The sequence below is a fragment of the Silurus meridionalis genome, chromosome 6, assembly GCF_014805685.1.
Source record: "Silurus meridionalis isolate SWU-2019-XX chromosome 6, ASM1480568v1, whole genome shotgun sequence".
Classification (NCBI taxonomy): Eukaryota; Metazoa; Chordata; class Actinopteri; order Siluriformes; family Siluridae; genus Silurus; species Silurus meridionalis.
The window spans coordinates 11,393,068-11,416,977 of record NC_060889.1 but is presented as its reverse complement, the minus strand read 5'-3'; the positions used below and the strand labels follow the sequence as shown (position 1 = coordinate 11,416,977).

The window sequence follows — 23,910 nt, the reverse complement described above, 5'->3', positions numbered from 1 at the left end:
ATCCCCGGTATGAAATGTCATTTGCCAGATTTACTGAGCCTTAACGAACTGTTGCGCTAAGTACTGCATTTCTCAACCATTCATCCTCAAGATGGATTGCACGCCTCCGGGGAACACTTACTCTCTAAAGAAGATTACTGAGCTAACAATAATAGTGGTGCAATCAAATCACCCTTCATCCACCATTATGATAATAACATACCATTACTCCAAAAGTCGTTCATGATAACCTATCACTATTTAAAAGGAATGTCAACGATCGCTCATTTACGCTTCAGTAGCAAATTAAGAGGCAGGGGGTTCTGTGATTGCTTTGAATCTGAACCAAGAGGCATAGTAGGAGAAACTACTTTGAGTAAAAAAAAAAAAACACAATATTGTGAAATTAATAATGACTTCAACGCAGTTTTCCCTCTATTTTATATGCAATATATGCTGCTTACAAGCATCATTAAGCCTGAATTCCTCCAATACATGATTCATAAGGAGTCGTGACTTGAGTGGGAGATGACAAATACACTGCATACAGTGCAACAGCTTGTCTGATTAGTAACAGGTTGGCTGTTCACAGTGAACACAAAACACACAAAGGTTACTGAGGCATCTGTAATGGCTTGGACTGTTAATCCGAAAAACAATACAATCACAGCAAGTCCATAGGCTGAGCTTGCTAAAGCCCAAATGTGCTGATTGGCAGTCAGTCACTAACATGCACTGTAGTATCCTATCACCCTCATGAGGCCACTGCAGGAAGTGCAAGCTTTCACAGCCTACAGAACTGTTAGGGTAAATAGCAGCACGCTCATTTCTTGGGACATCAGTACTCTTTTCCTTCTGGAATAAAAACTTTACAATTGAATAGTAAAGAAGAAACAACAGGAGTTGTATTTACATTATTTATTTGATTCTTGAAAATATTTATGTTAAACACTCAGGCGATATTTTTTGATTTTTATGTCAACCTGCCAGATTTATAGAATGATTTAACATAGAATCTCTGAGCAAACGTGTTCAGAAACACATCATGGAAACACTTGCACGCTGTCAAGTACACACAAACAACTCCATACAAGTACGTGCACACAAATGCTCACGCAAGTATGCACATCACACACCACACACACACCACACACGCGCCTGCCTACGGGGCTGAAGTGTAAATAATGTTTTTAAGGCTTCCTATTAGAAGGATGCCCTCGTCTTCACACACTTCAACTCCATAAGGCGTACTCAGTGTTATGCTATTAAAGGTCGATAGGTTTCAGTAAGGCTTCGCTCCCAGAGAAGCTAGCATTTCTTCCCTCTCTCTAGCCGTAGGCATATCGGGCTTTATACCGTCACGCCTGCGCTGTAGCATCACAGTGTGCTGAAGGAAAGAAAATGTGTACAGTTTAATACACACATTTATACCAACAATGACATTTTGAATGCTTTTTTGAGAAATTTTTGCACTTCATAAATGTAATTATATCATACGATAATCCATAATGACAAAAGAAAATGTATTAAAAGTAAGCAAAAAGCTCTGATTTAGTTACTTTACTTGCCTAATGCCAGGCTTACACTGCGATTTTGGCAACGAAAAAAAAAAAAATCCCAGAAGATTCCTATACCTATTCCTAGGCTAAAATTTGCCCATTAACGGCCGTGGCAATAATTTTTTTCCTCCGATGAAATTCATGCAGTATCACAAGATTTCAGACACTTTCCTACAGTGCGACTTCTTCTAGACAACCATCAAACCAAGAACCAATAGGAGCACTAAACCTGATGACGCAATTAGTGCAACAACTTCAAACCACCTCAGGGAAAATGTCGAAACGAGTGAGAGAAACTTAGAGTTATGGAGGGAAAAACAGTTTGTATGACGTTTAATTGAACCATCATGAACCAAATTACCGCTACAGATCGCTTTTGTTTTGCTGCTAGCATCACTACTAGGGGTGTAACAGTATGCAATATTCACGCTTCGGTACCTCGGTTTTTTTAAATCACAGTTCGAATGGGTTTTTTTTTTTACGCGGTTTATTATTATTAACATTTGTGAACATCGACAGTTTACATTAAAACAATTATTAATATAGAATAATATTTCATAATATTTAATAGAAATAAAATTGAATAAATCAAAATGAATGCAATACACTTTATTATTTTGATTCAAATGAGAAAATAATTAAATTGGCACAAACTAAATTGATTAGTTTACATTTGTTAGACCTCAATTGGGTAATACAGATGTGCATACAAGTGTGTGTGTGTGTGTGTGTGTGTGTTTTACATTTAATACTTAATTTTTTGAAGATATGATCTACTTTACTGTTCTACTTATTTAAGCATACTTTAAATTTCTGGACATAAAGCGCTAAAGAATCCACACTGTAGCGTTATAGAATCTTTAGCGTTTTCATGCATGCGCAAAACAAATCTTATTGCCTCTACGAAATAAGTGGGCACAGTGACACTGCGTTGTTTCTTTTTTATATCCCTGGCATTGCTGTGCATTTTCAAGTTGAAAAACAAATAATAATAAAATGCACTCAAAGTGTGAGCCGGAGACTAAACAAACTTGCGGTCCACCACTTATCACGTTTCTGAGGCAACTCAGATTTTATGCTCCGCATGTAAAAAGGATTGCATTCGGTACACATGTACCAAACTGAAAGCCCTGTACTGAAAAGTTTCGGTACAAACACGTGTACTGTAACATCCCTATTCACTACAGTGGACCATGGTGGTGGCAACATCAAGCTAAAGGGGGCATCTCAGTGGCAGAGGGAGGGAGACTGGGCAGAACTGAGGAAAGCTAAAATGGAGTCAAATACAGAAAGATCCTGGAAAGTCACATATTTAATTACAGCTTCGAATTTTCTTTGAAAAGTCTTTACGATCAGATTGGATGAGGGAAAATGTAAAGACATTGCTATGAAGGCTTGAAACTGTAACTGCTGTAAAGACACTTCTACATGAAGGGTCTAAACACTAAAGACCTTCTCTTTATGGGTTACTGGGTGTAGAGTTTAATTATTTAAACAAATCTACACGATTCCTTCCATGATGCTCTACCTGAAATAACTGCAGTGGCTAATTAAAAGAAGGTGGCATATTATTTAAAAAATGCAATCAGCACGTAGGTTTGTAACGACTTAGTCAGTTCACATATATTTCTTTCTGAAGCAGCAATTAAATATAACTATTTGAATAATCATTGGGGAAAAAGAACATGACAGAGCTATAAACTTTGCTCCTATTAGCTAGTTAGTCTATATTACCTCGCAGTTGAGTAATGTATCCATACCGAGATGCCAGAAAACGCTGGAAGCAGGTCTCTTTTCATAAGAAAGAGATATTACACCGAGGTGTATGTGGGCAATGTTTTGTTTGCAATCTTACGACTTTAATTTGTTGCGGGAAACGTGAAAGCTGGTGTCCTGCATGGAGTTGAAATACTCACCCAATACTTCCTGCAATTCTTATACTTCAAGAAGAATGCAGAGCACATGCTCTTATCATAGTTATTTGCTTCCAGGCATCTTTGGGAACCATCACTCTCCTATACAGAGAAGAAGGCATTACTTTATATTATATTACCGTAATTTCCGGACTATTAAGCGCACCCATATATAAGCCTGAATTTGACAAAGATTTTTATTTTGAACATAAATAAGCCACACCTGTCTATAAGCCGTCTACACTGAAACTAATGAACACAGGCTTTAACGAGAGACAATGACTGTTACAGGGCTAGTATCTAAACAGTATCCCGATGCCGTGCAGCTCAGAACACAGGTGAAGTGCGTTTTTTCATGCCCGGTTGTTTTCAGCGTGACAAATGATTCGCATTTCCTGTAGACAGTCCGAGTGAGCGGCAGGTCAAACGTCAGAGGAACATCATCCATATTTATGATGTGGTGCAGCCCGATTTAGTGGGAGCGCATCTGATTTACTATAAAAAGTTTCATTGGTTCACCTGAACCCGTTTGGCAATCTCATTGGTCTAATGTTATGGGGTTCAGTTTTTTGGCTGGAAGTTTGTGAAAACGGGAAAAACCCTGGAAAAATCCATAAATTAGCCGCTTCGTTGTTTAACCCGCGGGGCTCAAAGCGTTGGAAAAAAGCAGCGGCTTATAGTCCGAAAAATACGGTACAAATCGTGACTGTTTGTGTTTCTATCATTAGGACAAGCACCTGCTGTGTCTCGTCTCCAGACTTTGCTACAACCATTCCCTACAAGTTGGTGGTCAATTAAAAGACAGCGGTATTTTTTATGGGAAAAAGTGACCACTGAATAATTGAAAATTATATTAAGTAGTGCAAAGAATATAAAATTAACCAAACAGGTCAGAAAAAATATATCAGAAAAAGTTACTGATCATAAATGAATGTGTGAAAATATGAAAACACAAGGTGTTTATCAGGCTGGAAATTCATTCATCAGAGCTCGTTTCAGCAATTACTTAATTTGAATTCATTATGATTATAGGCAAAGAAACTACATGTGTAAACTAGCATATATTTAAATTGAATTATTTGAAATATATAAAAAAAATCAATTATTCAAAATCCAATTTATTTAATTTACATTTTTCAAACTATCATCTTGTTTTATTGACAAATGTCCTTTTTTTCTGTCCATCCTGCGTAAAATTTCGCTTTCGCAGAAATGTTTATCTTACGACAGCCTGAAAAGCAACAAAACCATGTGAGAACTAGGGGAGGAAAAAAACGATGGGAAAAGCAGAGAGCGGAAAGAAACAAACAAGCAAAACGCAAACAAACAAACTAAAGGAAACAAAATTACGACAGACGAGTACACAACAGCCAAATAAGTAAATGTGCAGAGTTGTTATTGCAACCGTGTTTCCATCTCGGTTGGCATTACATTTAATCTGACCTTCAGTGCATGTGCATCACCTGCTGAAAGTTTGATATGAAACTGAAAGGTTGATATGAGAGTAGGAAACACTCATAAACTGACCTCTATACATGGGTTGCTCTCTGCATTGCGAACTTTTCCGGCACTCGACTTGGTGCTCATCCTTCAGATGCATCCGTGAGTGCTGAAATACAAGAGTTGTGGTCAAAGCCACAACAGAGTATTTACATACAATTTCTGCTTTGTACACAAAGTGTCACTTTAGATCTAAGCTGCGCAAAGAAACATGCTACTGGAGCTGAAGGAGATGAAACCAGCGGAGTTGATCGTGCTGCACACTTCTTTTAGGGTGCATGAGACCTGATTAATTTAAATATTAAGAAATTATCATCATGTAGATCAGTAACATGCCCCAGACCCCACCACCACCCCACCACCACCCCCCGAGTTGTTAGGGTTTCAATGTAAACAACCTTATCTCTCTCAATCAATCTTTGTAAGAGTGCCAGTGACATTTGTTGCAGAGCCGACACACTCCTGACCCGGAATCTACCTCTTGAAACACGTTATTACTGTATAATAACCCTGCATTTCATTAGATACATGTTAACATCTGTAAAAAAAATCTAAAGTAATAATCCGGAAACTTTGAACACACATTTATTCGTTAATTATAATTTAATTATAATTAGAGGAAAAGCTACAATCTACATCTACAAGCCATTTTATGTTTTTTTTTTAATAAAAAACACAATCCCTTATCAGTAATTTATGATTAATATTTGCCCTTCAAACTCATTTTGTAATCAAAGTCTGAGTACATATTTTTGATATAAAGATTTTTCGAGCATGATGGTCATTTTGTTCCCACGTGCCTCGAACGACGACCATCGTTCCCGTGCCGAAGAAGTCTACTGTCTCCTGCCTCAATGACTATGGTCCCGTTGCGCTCACACCCATCGTGATGAAGTGCTTTGAGAGGCTCGTCATAAGGCACGTCAAGACACAGCTTCCACCCGCACTAGACCCCATGCAGTTGGCGTAGTGCCCAAACCGGTCCATGGACGATGCTCTCTCCACAACCCTTCATCTGGCCCTCACCCACCTGGACAACAAGGACTCTTATGTACGGATGCTGTTCATAGACTTCAGCTCAGCATTCAACACAATCATCCCTCAGTACCTGATTGAGAAGCTGAACCTACTGTGCCTGAACACCTCTCTTTGTAACTGGATCCTGGAATTCCTGACTGGGAGACGTCAGTCAGTCCGGATCCGAAACAACATCTCCAACACCACCACACTAAGCACTGGGGCCCCTCAGGGCTGTGTGCTCAGTCCACTGCTGTTCACTCTGCTGACTTACGACTGTGTAGCAATGCACAGCTAGAATCACATCATTAAGTTCTCGGATGACACGACCGTGGTGGGTCTCATCAGCAAGAACGATGAGTCAGAATACAGAGAGGAGGTGCAACGGTTAACAGCCGGGTGTGGAGCAAACAACCTGTCTCTGAACGTTGCTCTGGAGATCCACTGAACATCAATGGATCCTCCGTGGAGATCGACAGGAGCACCAAATTCCTTAGTGTTCACTTGGCGGATAATCTCACCTGGTCACTCAACACCAGCTCCATCACCAAAAAAGCCCATCAGCATCTCTACTTCCTGAGGAAGCTGAGGAAAGCTCATCTCCCTCCCCACATCCTGACCACGTTCTACAGAGGGACCATTGAGAGCATCTTAAGCAGCTGCATCACTGCCTGGTTTGGGAACTGCCACATCCAGACTGTGTAACAGCTTCTTTCCTCAAGCCATCAGGCTTCTCAACAAAGAACTGAACTGAACTGAACTGAACACACACACACACACACACACACACACACCTGTGTAACTGATCTGTACAACCCGGACTCAACACACACTCGTACTCACTTCGCACACCCATGACTTCAGTACCACCCACATTACATCACCTCATTACCATAAACTTTTTAAATGCTATTTTGTGTTTTGTCTTGCACTGTCCTGTGTTGTCTTTGCACTGTTTGCACCAGGCTGCACACATGCACTTTACGTGGCGAGGACACTTACTAGTTCTTAGCCCTGTGTTTTCTGTTTCTGTGATTATTGTTTTATGTAGCATCAGGGTTCTGGAGGAACGTTGTTTAATTTCACCGTGTACTGCGTAAGCTATATATGGTTGAAATAACAATAAAAGCTTATTGACTTGATGACTTTTTTCCTCTGGAATTTATACATAAATAGGAAGAAAAAAAAACTTTTTTTTTTTTTTAGGAACAAACAGTAAGGTCTGGCCAGATACCCTCACATAATGTTGCTATTATTTTCAGTAGCACTGCATTCCTGTGACGTCAGAAGAGCACACAAGTAATAATAATAATAATAATAATAATAATAATAATAATAATAATAATAACTTATAAAAAACAACAACAACAAAAAAAACATCCTCAACCAATAGATGATCACAAGCCTCGAACACAGACATTCCTATATAAATATAATTAAAGGTGCTTTAGGTAAGACTATGTCTCTAGTTGGATTGGACATTTGAATGTTTTTTTTTTTTTTTTTTTTTTACAATTTAGTAATTAATGAATGATTTACAGGTCTGACATGTTCATCTGGTCTTCATTTTTCCAGCGGCTTTTCCCAGTCACCTAATACACTTGTCCTTGGTTTATACCTTTATATTTGATCAGATTTAATCTATCACATAGGTTATTTGTACAAGTATGGAAAACAAAAAAACAAAGAATGTTAAATGCACCTTACTATACTATTACCTGTATATAAACTATTCTTCTTTCAGCTTCGCCCATTAGGGGTCGCCACAGCGACCTTCTCCACACCCACCTGTCCTCTACATCAGCTTCTATTGCCACAACTACCTGCATGTCTTCCTTCACCACATCCATGAACCTCCTCCTTGGTCTTTCTCTTTTCCTCCTACCTGTTGGCTCCATTCTCAGCATTCTCCTACTGATATACCCCATGTCCCTCCTCTGCACATGTCCAAACCATCTCAATCACACCTCACCTTGTCTCTAAAACGTCCTACATGCGCTGTCTTTCTAATAAACTAATTTCTAATCCTGTCCACTCCCAACAAAAACCTCAACATCTTCAGCTCTGCTACCTCCAGCTCCACCTCCTGTCTTTTACTCAATGCCACTGTCTCTAATCCATACAACATCGCAGGTCTCACCACAGTCCTATAAACTTTCCTTTCACTCTTACAAATACCCTTCTATCACAAATCACTCCTGCTATCACTCTTCTCCACCCACTCCACCCTGCCTGCACTCTTTGCTTCACTTCTCTAACACACTCTCCATTACTTTGCACTGTTGACCCTCGGTACCTGAACTCCTCCACCTCCTCTCCCTGCAACCGCACCACTCCACTGCCCTACATTCACACACATGTACTCTGTCTTACTCCTACTGACTTTCACCTGTATAAACACTATTACTATACTTTATTATACTTTTGTAACTCGTAGTTTCCGGTTAGGACTGGTGACATTTCTCCCTTTAAAAAGCTCTTACACACACTAAGAACACATCCTGGCTGTTTTTAGGGGTCAAAGTTAAACATTTAAACGTGAAAAAGTCCGTCATTCGTGTTCAAACCGATCTCACACACCAATAAACCATCATGAAAACTCCATGGAGGCGCTGCTCCATTCAATCTGACTGACCTCCAAGGAAAGAGGTGAAGAACGCTAGGCTAAGCTAAGCTAAGCTAAGGTTGGGACAGCGTAAATAGACCATGCAAAACAATGGGTTGGTTGTTAAATACATATTATGAGGAAAGTTTTATATTTTAAACACTCACTCATTATTACACTCATTCATTCATTCATTCATTCATTTGCAGGAAGTGTAGAAACAGTACCAAATTTGTAAAGGTATTATTAGCGGCTGTTAGCCTCGGACTCTCAGTATGAGACATTTCTCTAGGAATTGTGTAACATTTATTCTCTCCTAATACCTCATACGTTTTAGGAAGGACGTTTATGATATGTGTACTCACCGGTTTTTGCACCTCGAGCTGTAATAACTGCGTGTAGTCACATCTCTGAGTCGCAGAGACACCTAGTAACTGCCTCATGTCACACTTAACTCCTTTCAAAACACAACCCAGCAAACAAGTTCCGCCCCCGCCTGAGATGATTGACAGCACATCTGACCAATAGGCAGTGGGAACTAAAATAAACCGACGGCTAAATTGCCGACTGACAGCTCTTCCAGCCACTAATTGGGAGCCTCTGGCGGTTTTAACCCACCTATTGTTTTAAAAAGCAATCAACCCCAAGTCATTTCGATTGACAGAATCGTCGACGAGTCCGAAATTTTAGAGTTTTTTTCTGAAAGCAACGGCGGGTGAAAGTGAAACTTGAAAATGACAGGGCTCTGCACGAATCGACGAAAGAGAGGGGCGGGGTCTGTAAAGTGGGCGTGGCTAAAGGTGTTCGGTTGCACCGCAGCGCATAGCCTACACAATGGCTGCTGGAAAGAGGAGAAAGCAAACAATTTTCAGGCCCGCCGCGTCCAGCAAAAAATATGAGAAAAAATTTATTAAAATTCGGGAAATAGGTGAAAGTCAAGGAAAACACTCTGGAAAGGATGTTAAGGCTCCCGCGGTAAGTTTCGCGTAAATGAAGCAAATCGTTACGGTGTTCTTGAATTAAAATATCGGGGTTGTTCAAATGATCAGAGTGAGAGGGTGAGCGAGGGGGAGAGAGAGAAAAAAGTTTTGCGTTAATCAGCGCCCAGTCCGGGAGCTGAGAGAAAAGCGGCGGAGGGAGAGAAATTCATAGAAAAAAATCAAGTTGTTCCGTCTCGTCGCATCGCGTTCACTCCAAACGAATGTCAACAAACGGAATCCCGAAGTTGTTAAAAAAAAAAAAAAAAAAAAAAAACAACTGAAAAAAAAAAAAAAGTCGGGGAAAAGTTGAGATTTCCTTTTTAGTGTTTTTTTTTTTTTTTTTTGCTGAATATAATAAGGACGGGGGGGTGGGGGTGTCAGGGGGAGCCGTGGCGGTCGCACGCTCAATTTTTGAATATATAAAGGGGCTATGTATACGTATAAAATGCACGCGTCGCTCGCGCTGCACAACTCTTTTTGACACCTACGTGCACGCGAGAGGACGGTAAACAACGTGCAGTCGGCGGAATTGCGTTTGCACGCGCCTTGTTTGTTTGTTTGTTTTTTTTCCTTGTGCGTGGCGCCGAAATTGCGTTACTATTTAAGTAAATGAAAAATAATAATAATAACAAGTAAAGTGGGCTATCAGGGGGTTTTCGTTTAACCCACGTGATTTATCGGAGCGGTCGGTAAAAAAAAACAAACCGCGTGAAAAGAGCTGACAGATAGTGCACGGCGTTTCCGTGTGGCTCAGAGAGGGCTATCGGCGCGAGGAACGCTGCTTGTCAATATCGCAAACAACCAAAATGGAGGGAGAAGTTAAAGGGGGGGGGGGACTAATTGGCCGATGCTGAACATTTTCTCGCCCCTCTTGTCCCTCCAAGTCCAAGTGCATATTCAAGTCCATAACCGACTCCATGCACTGCGTGCTGATACCTGCCCCACACTCACCTTTGCGTTCAGTTATTGGGGGTCAAACCGAGCTGATTACTCACTAGTGCAACATTTATGGGGTGGTCAGGCATCATCGGAGTGTGTCCAAGGGTGGCTTCGTTTAGCAGAGGGGCATATGGGGCTTTGAAGCAAGTCCATCACATCCAACTTTGGTGCATCACACAGTGCAGGCTGCAAAGTTTTTTTTTTATTGCAATCACTTTGTGGATGCGTGCCTGAGGATGAAGGAGGGGGATGAGAGAGAGTGGGAGGAGGGGGTGTTTTGCCTGCTCAGACTTGGAACACGCGTGCAACCCGTTTACTTAACGCATAGAACTAGTGTGTTTGAGTGTATGCGAGTGGTGGGCTGGTGTGTGCTCCATTTGTTCTGAAGGGTTCAGTGCGGCGCGTGCGGAAAGTTGCGGCTTTGCCCGAGTTGTGCGCAGCTCCACGTGCAGGATCCGCAAAACCAAAACCCGACGCTTTCTCTTTTCAGCGTGTTTTTTTATTTTTTTGCGTTTCCGCTTCAGAGAAGGGGACCGGGTGCGGGGCAGCGTCCTAAACCGCACAGGTTACTACCGCCCACTATGTAGTGTGTATGAAACTAGCGACTTCGGGTATCTATGGTAACCCTACGATGGCGTACTATGTTTGTGCGGTTTGAGAGGCCATGTGCACACTCCAGAGCTGCAGATGAAATCATTCGAAACGATTTTATAAAGGGATTCCAGGATGCAATGCATCTTCTGCCCATTTCTATTAGCATTTCAACATTTAATACATATTAAATTGTATACAATGCATTGCACTGTTTTGGTTTGTGTGCAAAACTAGTGCAAGAAAAAGTAGTTTAATACAGCAATTTAGATATGACATATTGATTAGGTGTGGGGTGTAATTATTATTATTTTTATTTTTATTTTTTCAATTCACAATTGAATTTAAAAACTACATCTAAATTTTGAAAATACTATACTAAATCAGGAAAAATTGATTTGCTGGTTATAACATCTTGTGTGCTTATAATAAAAAGTTTCTTTTTGCTGTGTTTAGGTAGGAGTTTGTGTGTACATGTGTAGTTTGATCTGTTTTATAGGACGTGAATTAGTATTTGGAAAGTTTGCAAAAGGATTTAGTTTTGACTACTCTTGCTCGAATCAAAATATTATATTTATATATACGTATTTGCAAAAATCTTTTGTAAGATGTCAAATCATCTCTTTAATTCAATAAATGAATTTACAAGGAGAAAAGGCAAAGCGTTAACACATTTTTCAAAATGTTTTTCTTGTGAAGCTGTTTTAGATCTTTTCCTTGAAGCAGAATCTCTTTTTGGTATTTGTTATTGTTTAAATAATGCCGAGTGCTAACGAATTGTTAAATAAAGCTCAGCAAATAATTATTAGGATTTTAAATTATGTCAAATTTATGAGAATTTTTTCTCATCTGATACGTTTCGTTCTTTGTGTAGCAAAACTTTCTCCTAAGCTATTCTTCAAGTTTGTCATGATTTCAAAGTTTTCTTATCAGTTTGGTAAATAATTTTCTGAATTAATGTCAGTTAATAAGTATGTTTATATGCAATGTATATGAGATAGAATTGTGTAAAATTTGCATTAAAAAATCCATTTATTGGAGATGATTTCACCTATTGCTCATCAGTAGTAAATATATTTTGTTTTTCGATAATAATTATTACTCAAATAATATTAACAATTTAGAGTAAATAAGAAGTCATTTCTTGTTTATTAAATAAAGAAAAGGTACATAAAATGTTACAGTGCATGTTGTATTGAAATGCAGCATAAATCATTTATAAGTCATAATGCTGCTGTTTTTAGAGAAAAGCCTAAATTAAAATCCATAGTTCAATTCATAGCTGATGAAGAACTCTGAAGTGGGATGAAGAAACATTAAACCACACTGTTTTGTGGGGTTATATAGATGGTTATGGATATAAAGATAAAGAAATGCATTGTTGTATGGTTCCACAAAGAATGTCTATTGGCTTTTTAACTGAGGGACAAACTGACGACTCGACACAAACTGGATATTTAGAGTTCTAGATGTAACTTTAGGTTCCTTAATTTAAGAGTTTAGAGCTAGTGGGTAGATAGTAAGTCTTTTGGGAGACCTTGGTACAATATCGTAGACATAGAGTGCCGCCATGTAGAAATGAATGATAGAAAGAAGTCAAATTGAGTAATGAAGGCATAGTGATTCTACTCCATGTTGTTTGGTAGAGATAGTTTGATTACATTTTTGTAGCTCAAGTAGTCTTAAAGAAAATAGTTGAACTCTTTTCACTGTAGATTGAAGGTGTTTAACTTTGTCTTAAATTATATAATTAAGAAACTAATGCAAAATATTGTTAGAGTGAGAAAAGCATTTCTCGAAGCAACAGCAGGTCATGAAGGATTAAAGAGTCACAATAAATATATATATTTTCATTTTATAAATTATTATTGTTATTCTTTTAATCCCCATCATCCCAGTGGTTGGTCGATGGGATGATAGTGTAGATATAGGCTGCTGAACTTGAATGCAAGGCAAGGACTGCTTAAAAATGTGTAAGGTTGAGGAAGGAAATATGTTTTTATATAGCAGTTGTTGTTGTTTTACTGTAAGTTGTGAAGATATGCATTTTATTTACTCAGTTCCAATAACAGACCTAAATTTCAGTCCATTCATAATTGGACAGTCGTCTTGCTGTTTTCAGACTGTATGTGTGCACTGTTCACTATTAAATTAAACGATAGTTCTGAAAAGGCTTTAATATTAAGCATGTGTAGCCTACATTCAAATCAGGTGAACCGTGCAGAATTACATTCGTTTTTATACATAGTTCTCTCGGTTTATAATCCCAGGCGTAATTTGGTAATTGACTGCTCAGTTATTTCTTGGCCAGTCATGTGTTGTTACATCACTACTATAGAGCTGACAAAAGGTCCAGAGTTGATTCAAGGTTTTGCATCTGGAGTCTGTTAATGTTGCCAGTGCCAGTAAAGAAAGCCATCATAAGAATGAGAAGCAGAATAAATCCTTCTGACAAATAGCCTGGACAGATCACCTGTATGGTACAGTGTTTGGTACCTGTGCAGGAATTAAAACTATAAACCATATAGTTCTTCACCATCTCCTCAGGAAACTTACCCCAGGTAACCACTGATACAGTTTTTGTAGATATGCATTAAAAGCTTATAGAACTTTAGCACAGTTTCGTGGCTAAAAGAGGCAAAGATGAAGTTATACCAAGAGTCATAGAAAGAGGAAAGTTAGGAGAAAAGGGAACTGTTCACAATATAAAGCATACTACCTTGTATACATGAAAGATGGTGTTATGACCATGTATGGCCTAGAATGCATTACTTTAACAGAATGCAAAAGTCCCCAAAACAAGCAGGAACTGAAAACAGCCTGCACAGAATAACCAGGAAAGATACCCAGCGTCTGGTGATGTCTGAAAGTCACAGTCTTCAGGAAGTCATCAATCGCAAGGGATTTGCAACCAAGTACTGAGTTACCGTTTTTATTAAGAATTGTGTCCATATGTTCATCTTTCTTCTTGTATTTCTCTGAGATAGAAAGAGGGACTGTGTGTATTTAACACCCTGTGATTGCTGTGTGTTTCACCTGAACTAGATATAAAGGCAAAGACAAACTCGGGCTGACATTTTGCACCCTTTCAAAAAGAAACACCATCCTTCTTACTTTTATATGCAGTTTGTGTGACCGTGTTTGCCGTTGTTTATTGCGTATGTTAGCGCTGCCGCGATTAATCGCACAACTCTGTTCAAAAACAAAGCAGTCAGTAGAGTTTTTCCACTGTAGCAAAATTGAGAGTCATTGTTTTTTTTATCAAACAGAAATGCAGGATGTTTGTCCAGTCTCCGATCTGCTTTTTCCTTTCTTCTTTTGGAACACTACCATCATCCTCTCTCACTTCCTCAGTGCCTGGCCTCTCTGTGGTGTTGAAGATTCAGCCTCTGTCACTCTGTCACTGATCGGACACATCGCTTGTGTCCACTGTGTGGCTGGCCTGTGCTAAGTCGCCATGGCCACAGTCACCCCTGACGATGACTGCCCCAACCCGGCAGAGCACGATCGAGTGAGGAAGAGGAGGCCAGAGGGAAAAGGGAGGAAAAACTTCCCCTGTCAGCTTTGTGAGAAGGCCTTCAACAGCGTGGAGAAGCTGAAGGTGCACTCCTACTCGCACACAGGCGAGAGGCCGCACCAATGCACACACACCGACTGCACCAAGGCCTTTGTTTCAAAGTACAAACTGTTACGGTAGGTTTCCTCCGGGATAACACACACACACACACACTAATTAACAGTCGCCTTGAAACAGAATACTACCCCCTCTTCTGTTTACTACATAGTAATAAATGTGTTATAAACAATATTTAATGGCATCAGACTGAAAACTTAAGACTAAAATCTGCCCACTGTGATCCTTCCAATAACATTTGTTAATACGCTCGTCAGTCCAACCGAGTAGGGATAAAGCAATTATTTAAATGTAAAACTAACACGCATTACTGCCATCTATCTAACTGCAGTTTTAATAAGACATTAGGGAACGTGCTGTTATCATATATTTTGATGCTTCTCCTATACATTGAATCATTACGAAGACACACACGTTTTTTCCCTCTTTTTGCCTTTCAGTATAATAATCCATGGTAGTTTGCTTCCACAGCCACATGGCCACACACTCACCTGAGAAGACCCACAAGTGTAGCTACTGCGAGAAAATGTTTCACCGTAAAGACCACCTGAAGAACCACCTGCACACACACGACCCCAACAAGGAGGCTTTCACTTGTGCCGACTGCGGCAAGAGCTACAACACAAAGCTTGGCTTCCGAAGGCATCAGGCTCTGCATGCGGCACATCGCGGTGACCTCACCTGCCAGGTGTGTTTGCGACCATATCCCAACACCACCCTGCTGCTTGAGCACCTGCGTGCCCATGCTGGCAAAAGCGCTACAGCTGGAGCCAAGGAGAAACGGCACCAGTGTGAGCACTGCGAGCGCCGTTTCTACACGCGCAAGGATGTGCGACGTCACCTAGTGGTGCACACGGGTCGCAAAGACTTCCTGTGCCAATACTGCGCCCAACGATTCGGCCGCAAGGACCACCTGACTCGGCATGTGAAAAAGAGCCACGGCCATGAGCTGCTGCGTGTGAAGGCGGAGCCGCTGGAGTCCTCAGAGCCACACCCCTACCTGTTTGGCCATGTTTCCTACTCTCCTCCACCACCGCCACTCCGTCCCGAGCTGGAGAGCTACCTTCTCGAGCTGCAAGCAGAGGAGGTGCCAAAGTTGAGTGCTGCTGCCACGTCCTCTGGAGAGACACCTCCATCTTTGGACTTCTTGTCTCCTCTGTTTAACTTTCTGCCCTATGGGCAAGGGGCGGGGCCAGCCTTGGGGGTATCCTACAGCCAGGACGAGGGGCTTCCTGTGATGACACCTTCTCAGGACGCTCCCGATCCTCTGAGCCCAATTCACACTCTCAATCATCCACACACGCTTTCACAGACGCACACCCTCACCACAAGTTACACACTCGCCAAGCCTGAATACAACCACCACCCTGCCTCGCTTTCACCAGGCCTTTCAGTGATCCAAACATACACACATTTAGCTGTCATAGCACTTACACACACCTACACTTACATCAACATGGCACTTAATTTCAAATACAAATAAACATACCAAGACATCACATATTACTTAGGTCACTGACGCTCGTTAAATTATGTACCTTCGAGTACATATCACTTGTTCATTTAATCTATTTCAGTCTGCAAGTTAGCAAATAGAAGATGTTGAACATCTGACAGCTATAATTCAAAACAATCTGTCTGGTTTACGAATGTGTATGTGCCTCGGTTTGCAGTGAAGTTTTGCTCTCAGACACTGAGTGCATATAGCTTTCCCATTTAGCACTTTGAATTTCTAGTGACGTTGAAGTTCCATCAAAGCTAAACATTTTTTTTTTTGTATTTTTGTCTATCACTTTGTTTGTTGGCTCACAAGCTGATGGGTACTGAAATGCCAGCATCTGAGTGACTATACACAGCCAAAGGCAACCAAACCCCTCAGAGCCAGAGTGTGGATGGCTCATCTTGTTTTGCCTTTCTTTTTGTTTCTTTTTTTTTTTCTTTTCTTTTTAAATGTTATTTTTTTATGGCTGTTTGCCTTCATGCTGCTGCTCATTTTAAGGGCCTTAAAACTTTACCAGTGCAGATCTGCTTCACTATACAAAGCAATAAAGGGAAACATGGACTGACATTACAAAGACTATCAAATGTAGACACAATCAGCTCTTAAACACCCCCTTCATTTTTATCCCCTTGCCGTTTATCTTTGTTTAGTTTTTTTTTTGTTTTTGCTCCCGGACACCAACACAACCTTCAACCTCATCTGCCAGAATGCTGTCCATTGCACTGATTCTGAATCTCATCAATAATAAAACAAAAACATTCAGTTGTATGGATCTGTGCTGTCGCATCCAAAGCACACACAGAAGTCTGAATGGCATACACAGTCTGTGAAGAAGCTCTGTTGTGAATAAGTTACATTTCTACAGCTAGTTTTACAGAGACTATAGACAGCTCCAAAGGCTGTAAAACACACATATGGTTGGCACAATCCTTTTCCCAAAACACCCCGGCAAAACCCCTGCACAGATGTGCGTGCATGTGCACATGTGTGGGCAGAGATGTTGGAGGTGTTTCAGAGTGAATGTTGGGGTCTTGTTGAATATACATTGGGAGGGGAAGGATGTTGGATGCTGGAAAGCCTCCAAGCTGGGCATATTTTTCATAATGGCACTTTTTAAAGAATCTGATGCCTTGGATTTGTCATGTTATGAAAATGTATTATATGTTAAACCTCCTGCATAAAATGTTTAGATGTCATATATAGCTTTTAGCAGATTGTTTTAGCATGTGTGTATATACACTATATTGACAAAAGTATTGGGTCACCTGGTCATAAGTTTGGTATGTAATATGTGAATTTCTCATTTAGTCCCAACTTGCTCTTATAATTCCCTCCACTCTTCTGGGACGATGTTCCACTAGATTTTGAAGTGTGCTTATGTTCATCAGCTTATGTTCATCAGCCACAAGGGTGAGGAGGCCTGGGGTGCAGTCATCTTTCTGAATCATCCCAAAGGTGTTAAGTAGGGATGAGATCAGGGCTATATAGCAGACCACTCAATAGCTTCCTCTCCAAATCATGTAAACCAGATCTTCAAAGAGCTCACTTTGTGCACAGGGGCATTGGCATGCTGGAACAGGTTTGGGTTTCCAAGTTCAAGTGAATGCAAAATTATCTATTATAGCGCATCTAAAGACGTCCTGTACAATTAAGTGCCTTTAGCTTTGTGGTAACATTTTGGAAAATAACTAAATATAGTAGGAAAGGCCAGGTGACCCAATACTTTTGGCAATATAGTGTGTATGTGTGTGTGTGTGTGTGTGTGTGTGTGTGTGTGTGTGTGTGTATTTTTACAGGTACACTTCATACAGTGTTTAATGTTGTAAATGTCTTCTGTTTTTGCTTCATTGCACAAAATGTCTGTGTCTCTCACTGAGACTTAATGCGAATGGTTTATTCCACCCATATTTCTTCTAAGCACCTCCAATGTTTGTTAAAGGTTTTATTTTTATTATATATATATATATATATATATATATATATATATATATATATATATATATATATATATATACTCATAAATCTGCAGTGTGTAAATACTTCAGTATTGAGAGAAGTGTATAAAACTGGGAAGACCAGAATGCCTCAATATTTTAAGGTATGAAATGGTGATGTCATTTGATGCTGCTGAGTGGTTGACTGATTATGTAGAGAAGCTGATTGAAACGCTCTGCATCCGAACACGTTTTCATTGGGAGACACAGACCTTTAGCAGTTCTCCTGTTCAGTTTCAGTGGTACCATCATGCAGTGTGTGTATGTATGAAAGTGGAACAGTCTCTCGACTTGGATAATGCTGCTAATGGACATGGTATAGCCCATGAATGGCGCAACAAATCTTTTTTAACACCCTCCTTTTCTGAAATCCATGAAATGTTTGAAGAGTGAGTGGATATGTGTCCACGCGTGTCATATTTTGACGTGTCAGTAAGGTGATGTAGTTCTTATCAAAGCCGATTAGAAGCTGGATACTGCCACAGCCGTGTTTTTCGGCAGAAGGGTCTTTTGTAGAACCGAACTCTGAGTGACCTTTTGAAGACGAGAAGAAAAGGGAAAAAAAGAGAGCGTGTTTTGTTCAAGAGACAGCATTCCAGCCATAATGGTGTTTTACATGGTGTCCTTATTGTTTTAATCACAGTTCTGTAACGCCATCCTGTGATAGTGGCTTTTGCTAATCAATGTATATGTTACCATAATGTACTTTTACAAACTACTGTTGTATGTGTATATCCCAAGACAGAATGATTCATAATTATCTCTGTGTGTGTGTGTGTGTGTGTGTGTGTGTGTGTGTGTGTGTGTGTGTGTTGAGAACTTGCTGCTGCAGCCTGCGTTTTCTTTTGTCTCCAGATGACATCATCCAAAGAGAAAGTTATTTAGTGGCTGGCTGGATAAGCCAGTTGTGTGCTGTAGAAGGTGAATGGCAAACGTGTGAATGTGTGCGTGTTTTGTGTCTGAGAAAGAAAGTGTGTATCTGTGTGCATTCAGACGACCTTTGCTGCTATGTGAGGAGAGGAGAGATTTGGTCCAGTGTTAATACTGTTCACAGTACTGAGAGCTCAATAAACATACCAGAAAGACTCATGTTACTGACTGTCTTTTTGTTGTTGTTGTTGTTGCTGTGTGTATGTCTGTATACAGCATGTATGAAAATGTGGAATAATTGGTTGGCAGCAAACTGGAACATGGAAATGGTAAAGGGAAAGGGAATGTACTTCTGTAGGACTGTGCATTCTATGTTTCACGAGGGAGTGATTTTGAAATATCTTTTTATGAGTGATAGCATTTTTATATTGATTTTAATTTTTTTAACATATAATTTGAAGCCTAAGGTGTGCAAATTGTTTATGATATCGCTTAAGTACTTAAAGAAAGAGTTTATAGAATTTAAATCTAATAACCTTTCAGGTTCTCAGATTTATGATGTATGCAGAGGAGGAGGAGGAGGAGGAGGATTATCATCATCATACCACAAACCTATTTCTTTTAGTACTAACATAGTAGGAACAAAACAATAAACATCCTACATTCAAAAATAAGGTTATAATGTTAATAGTTGCTTTGATGTAATACCGGACATAACAGGACCTGCTATTAACTTCTATCTATTAGATGCTTTCCTATAACTTGGTATTACTGCAGTGATAGTCATTGTGCATTATGTCTTTCTGCAGTATCTGCTTTTTAATGCAACATGCTTTTATTGAATTCAGGGAATTGAACTGGACAGTCCAAAATATTCATCTTTTCCTAACCCACTAGGACAATGAGTATTTTTTGGTGTGTGTGCTTTTAGAAATTGCCTGCAGTTAGTGATGTAATGCATCAAGTTGATTTGTCAGGAGACCAAATGTTTCTGTCCTCTCTTGAAATCACTGAGATGAATTAATATATGCACGCATGCTAAGTACCTGTCCTGCATTTGTGCTTTGGATAATCAGCAATATTTCCCTGGATCATTACTGAACATGCAGCACACACCTTATTTTATTGTACTTTTTTTTATTGTATTATAATTGTTACAAATATGAAAAAGTGAAGTTTCCTTGCCTCGATGTCTGTGGTATGTATAAATTCCTTTGTGCTATTTTTTACTCTCTTTTCTTACCAAGTCCAAAAGCTCCACACAAACGTGTATTGAATTAAATGATGTGTATTAGATGAATATAGTGAATATAATATGTTAGCTATGCTTTTCAAGCTATTCAAGTTACAATTTCGGACACATAAAGCTTCAAAACATATGCAGACAAGCCAAAGTGCAATCGAAAAACTATATTCTGTTTATCATGTTTATGTTTAGATTTTATTCACCCAAGATGAGGCTTTGTTTTTATGCCATCTGTATTAATTCTTAATGCCCTTTCAATGCTTATTTATTTTAAATTCATCCCTGCCTTAGTGAAATGTATTCATTAAACATTATGGTGTGCTTGGCTCTGATTAGACCACACTATATCTTCAGAACTGGGTTTGCTCCAGACTGCTGATATTGTTCACATGGTTTATGGTTTTCTACAGTCACAAGTTACAACTTTGTTGTTCATTTGAGAGAAAAAGTTCATTCAGATGTATGACCGTACATGCGAATGATGTGAAGACGTGAAATTAACGGTGGATTCTCTCCTTATAGTCCTAGTGATGCACAACATGGCAGTCTGAGCTGGACCTGCAGCGCGTCAGTGAGCGCATATCCTGGAGCGCCCAGTGAACCCGCTGACCCTCTGTCCCGCTTCTGGACGCTGACGTCAGTGGGCGGAGACGCTGTCAATCATTCGCCAAAGCAACCAATCATCTCACGCGATCCGCTCCCGCCTCGAACCTGCCCTTTCTATTGGTTTTTTCTCCTCCACGATATGACGCTGCACCGAGGTTGAGCGGTACCCGGATGTTCCATATATAAGACTCTGAGCAGGCCTGAAGCCTTCCCTTTTTCGTGCATAAAGCACACGGTGCGTGTCTTTGTGTTTCCTGGCTCACCGCTGTTCGCTTTATTTCTCACGAATAAGTCGGTCAGGAATACTCAATTATGGTAAATGTTTTAATTGAATATTATTATTATTGCTATTATTACACTGCCTTTTCGAAATGTCTTTCAAATGGTGTTTTTCTTGGTGCACGTGCTGCTCGTGTTAGCTTGTTAGCTTCCCCTTAAAGGATTTGTCTGTTGTGACTGTTTATAGTTGTTTATGTTTATATATATATATATATATATATATATATGTGTATGTATGTATATAGATATCTGTATGTATGTGTGTGGGTTTTTTTTGAGCACTTGGAGGGTTTCTCTTGATGATTCGCCTGATTTGGCTTCCAATAATAGAAAATAAATACTAATTTTGATCAAGTTTGGTGCCTAAGGTATAGTCTAGTATGTAGTTTATATGTAATGTGTTCCTGGTCGCTTGATCATTGAGTTTTGACGTCATTCCTGTAAAAGTTGTTTTTGGGAAAATTCTCATGCAGTTTGAATTCAAACTAATGTGTTGCTTGGTTTTCCCATTGGTCATATACTATACAATTAGAAATTAGTTTCCAGATATTCAGAAAGTGACTAATTTCCCTCGCAGTTTTTTGCTCCTAACATTAAAATCCATCCTGATTTGAGTCTCTTTGCTGCATTTTTTTTTTTTTATATATTCAGTTTTTGACTCAAGTTTCTTGTGTTCTCATGTTCAGTGCATCACACCAGGGTTTGATTAAAATGCACCAAGAACTAAATCTGTGTGAAAGTTTAAAGCGTACAGAATGGCTTCTCGGACAGTGTTTATGGATACATTTGAGTAGGTCGATAAATAAAATTTGTTCCTTGATGCCTGTTTCTAACTTGCAGGCATTCAAAGACACTGGCAAAGCTCCCGTCGAGGCTGAGGTGGCCATTCACCGCATCCGGATCACCCTCACCAGCCGTAACGTCAAGTCTCTTGAAAAAGGTTGGTATCCAAATGTTTTCTTTTCTATGAGCATCCCCTGGCAATGAGGACAACATTTCATTACAATGATTCTATGTGAATTACAAATTATACGCTATTCTGAGCCGATGTCGCACTCAGGCTTAGGATTTGCCTTGTGTGTGGTTTTTCCTGATGTGAAACTGTTGTCTCTTTAGTGTGTGCTGATCTGATCCGTGGTGCCAAGGAGAAGAATCTTAAGGTGAAAGGACCAGTGCGCATGCCCACCAAGGTAAATAATGCATGGGAACAGAACAGTTGTAATCACGAAAGTAGGGAAAAAATAAGCATTTTTTTTTATTTATGGTAAAAAAAAGTTAAGTAAATAACAGGAATGTGCCTATTTGCTATTAAAGGCATGAAGTTTTTTTTGTTTTAAGTGTAAACCCCCTTTTTTTTTTTTTTTTTTTTGGTTGGGGGGGAGCAGATGAGCACTGTGCAAAAAATTTTTTTTTAAGGATAATTGATTAATGTATGATACAGTGAAATGACTAATGTGGTTTATAAAATGTGTTCATATTTCTTGTCATTCTATCAATATCTATTTTTCTTTTTTTTTTTTCTTTCAGACTCTGCGTATTACCACTCGTAAGACTCCTTGTGGAGAGGGTTCCAAGACCTGGGATAGGTTTCAGATGAGGATTCACAAACGCCTCATTGACCTTCACAGCCCCTCTGAGATTGTCAAGCAGATCACCAGCATCAGCATCGAGCCTGGTGTAGAAGTTGAGGTTACCATCGCAGACGCATAAGATGCTCTGTGTTGCCAGAATGAACAGCATTGACCTTTTCATGACTGTGCAATAAAAGAAAAGTTGGATTAAACATTGTGGTTTTGTCTTTGTGGTCTGATGCAGCACCAAGAGTTAAAGCATAATGTCTGTTTATTCATAAAGGATCGACCTAGGATCAGAGTCCTTGGTTCTTTCTACATTATGCCATGCACCAGTTTAGACTTTGCTTGCTTTATATTTAATATTTCTAGTTTTCTGAAAAAAGTTTACCTGCTCAGAGTTCAGCTGCGACTATGAGGGCTGATTAAGCAGATAATTGAGATCACATGCAGCAGTAATTGTTAAATCTGTTTATGCATACATTCTTAAAACTGAAATACACTATGATAATGGACAACAATTCCATTTAATGATAGCTTTAGGAAGTACTGGAATGGATGTTTTTGGAAGATGGAGAGAACTACAAAATGCAGGATCCCCATATATTCAAGGTTAAACTGTCAAAGAACCCATGAACCACTTGCAGTTTTGAATAGTTTTAGCAGAAGCTCTGGCCATGGAATGTTAACATTTTCTTTTTGAACATTTGTCAAAGATCAAGTTTGCATTACTTAATGATTTAATAATTTATTGAACATTCAACTGTCTAAAGTGTTTCAGATGACGCATTTCCAAACCTTTTCTCTCTGTGTAATGAGTTCAAACAATTTTACCCTGCAAACGACCATTTTTATTCTATTGTGTCTAGTATGTAATCATGTAAATTGAATGTAAAATGAGCCAAATAGTTAGAAAGGCCTGATTTATGCTGTAGACCTCTAACTTGTTAGGTTGGCTGATGCATAAATGAATCGATATTCATTATTAATTTAACAAAAGTATATTGGGATTTATAATTTCAGTAGCTATGCTTTTGTAGTTTCACTATATGTATGAGCATACAAGGGTCTATGAAGTGCAGTAATGTTTCAGCAGTCAATGTTTCAGCAGATAGTTGCAACCTCC

At 39.5% G+C, this 23,910-nt stretch overlaps 3 protein-coding genes and 1 non-coding gene across 4 annotated transcripts; 3 read left to right on the top strand and 1 right to left on the bottom strand.

The window, feature by feature from the left end:
* Positions 1 to 882: 882 nt before the first annotated feature.
* On the bottom strand, positions 883 to 9,069 carry chchd7 (coiled-coil-helix-coiled-coil-helix domain containing 7). The gene is made up of 4 exons (XM_046851035.1): positions 8,939 to 9,069; positions 4,979 to 5,060; positions 3,455 to 3,553; positions 883 to 1,366 (listed from the first exon to the last, which is right to left on the bottom strand). The coding sequence occupies exons 2-4, from the start codon at positions 5,036 to 5,038 to the stop codon at positions 1,262 to 1,264; spliced, it is 264 nt and encodes an 87-aa protein (XP_046706991.1). The 5' UTR covers positions 5,039 to 5,060; positions 8,939 to 9,069; the 3' UTR covers positions 883 to 1,261.
* A 158-nt stretch (positions 9,070 to 9,227) lies between these two features.
* On the top strand, positions 9,228 to 17,652 carry plag1 (pleiomorphic adenoma gene 1). The gene is given in 4 exon segments (XM_046851032.1): positions 9,228 to 9,548; positions 14,353 to 14,776; positions 15,189 to 16,037; positions 16,039 to 17,652. Coding segments are annotated over 3 exon segments (1,161 nt in total). The 5' UTR covers positions 9,228 to 9,548; positions 14,353 to 14,540; the 3' UTR covers positions 16,115 to 17,652.
* A 3,440-nt stretch (positions 17,653 to 21,092) lies between these two features.
* Positions 21,093 to 22,996, top strand: rps20 (ribosomal protein S20). Its single transcript, XM_046851603.1, has 4 exons — positions 21,093 to 21,249; positions 22,054 to 22,153; positions 22,330 to 22,403; positions 22,741 to 22,996. Exons 1-4 carry the CDS (start codon positions 21,247 to 21,249, stop codon positions 22,921 to 22,923), a joined length of 360 nt encoding a protein of 119 aa, XP_046707559.1. The 5' UTR covers positions 21,093 to 21,246; the 3' UTR covers positions 22,924 to 22,996.
* On the top strand, positions 22,192 to 22,263 carry LOC124388179. The gene has a single exon (XR_006926361.1). It is a non-coding gene; the product is annotated as a small nucleolar RNA U54 (small nucleolar RNA).
* Positions 22,997 to 23,910: the final 914 nt, after the last annotated feature.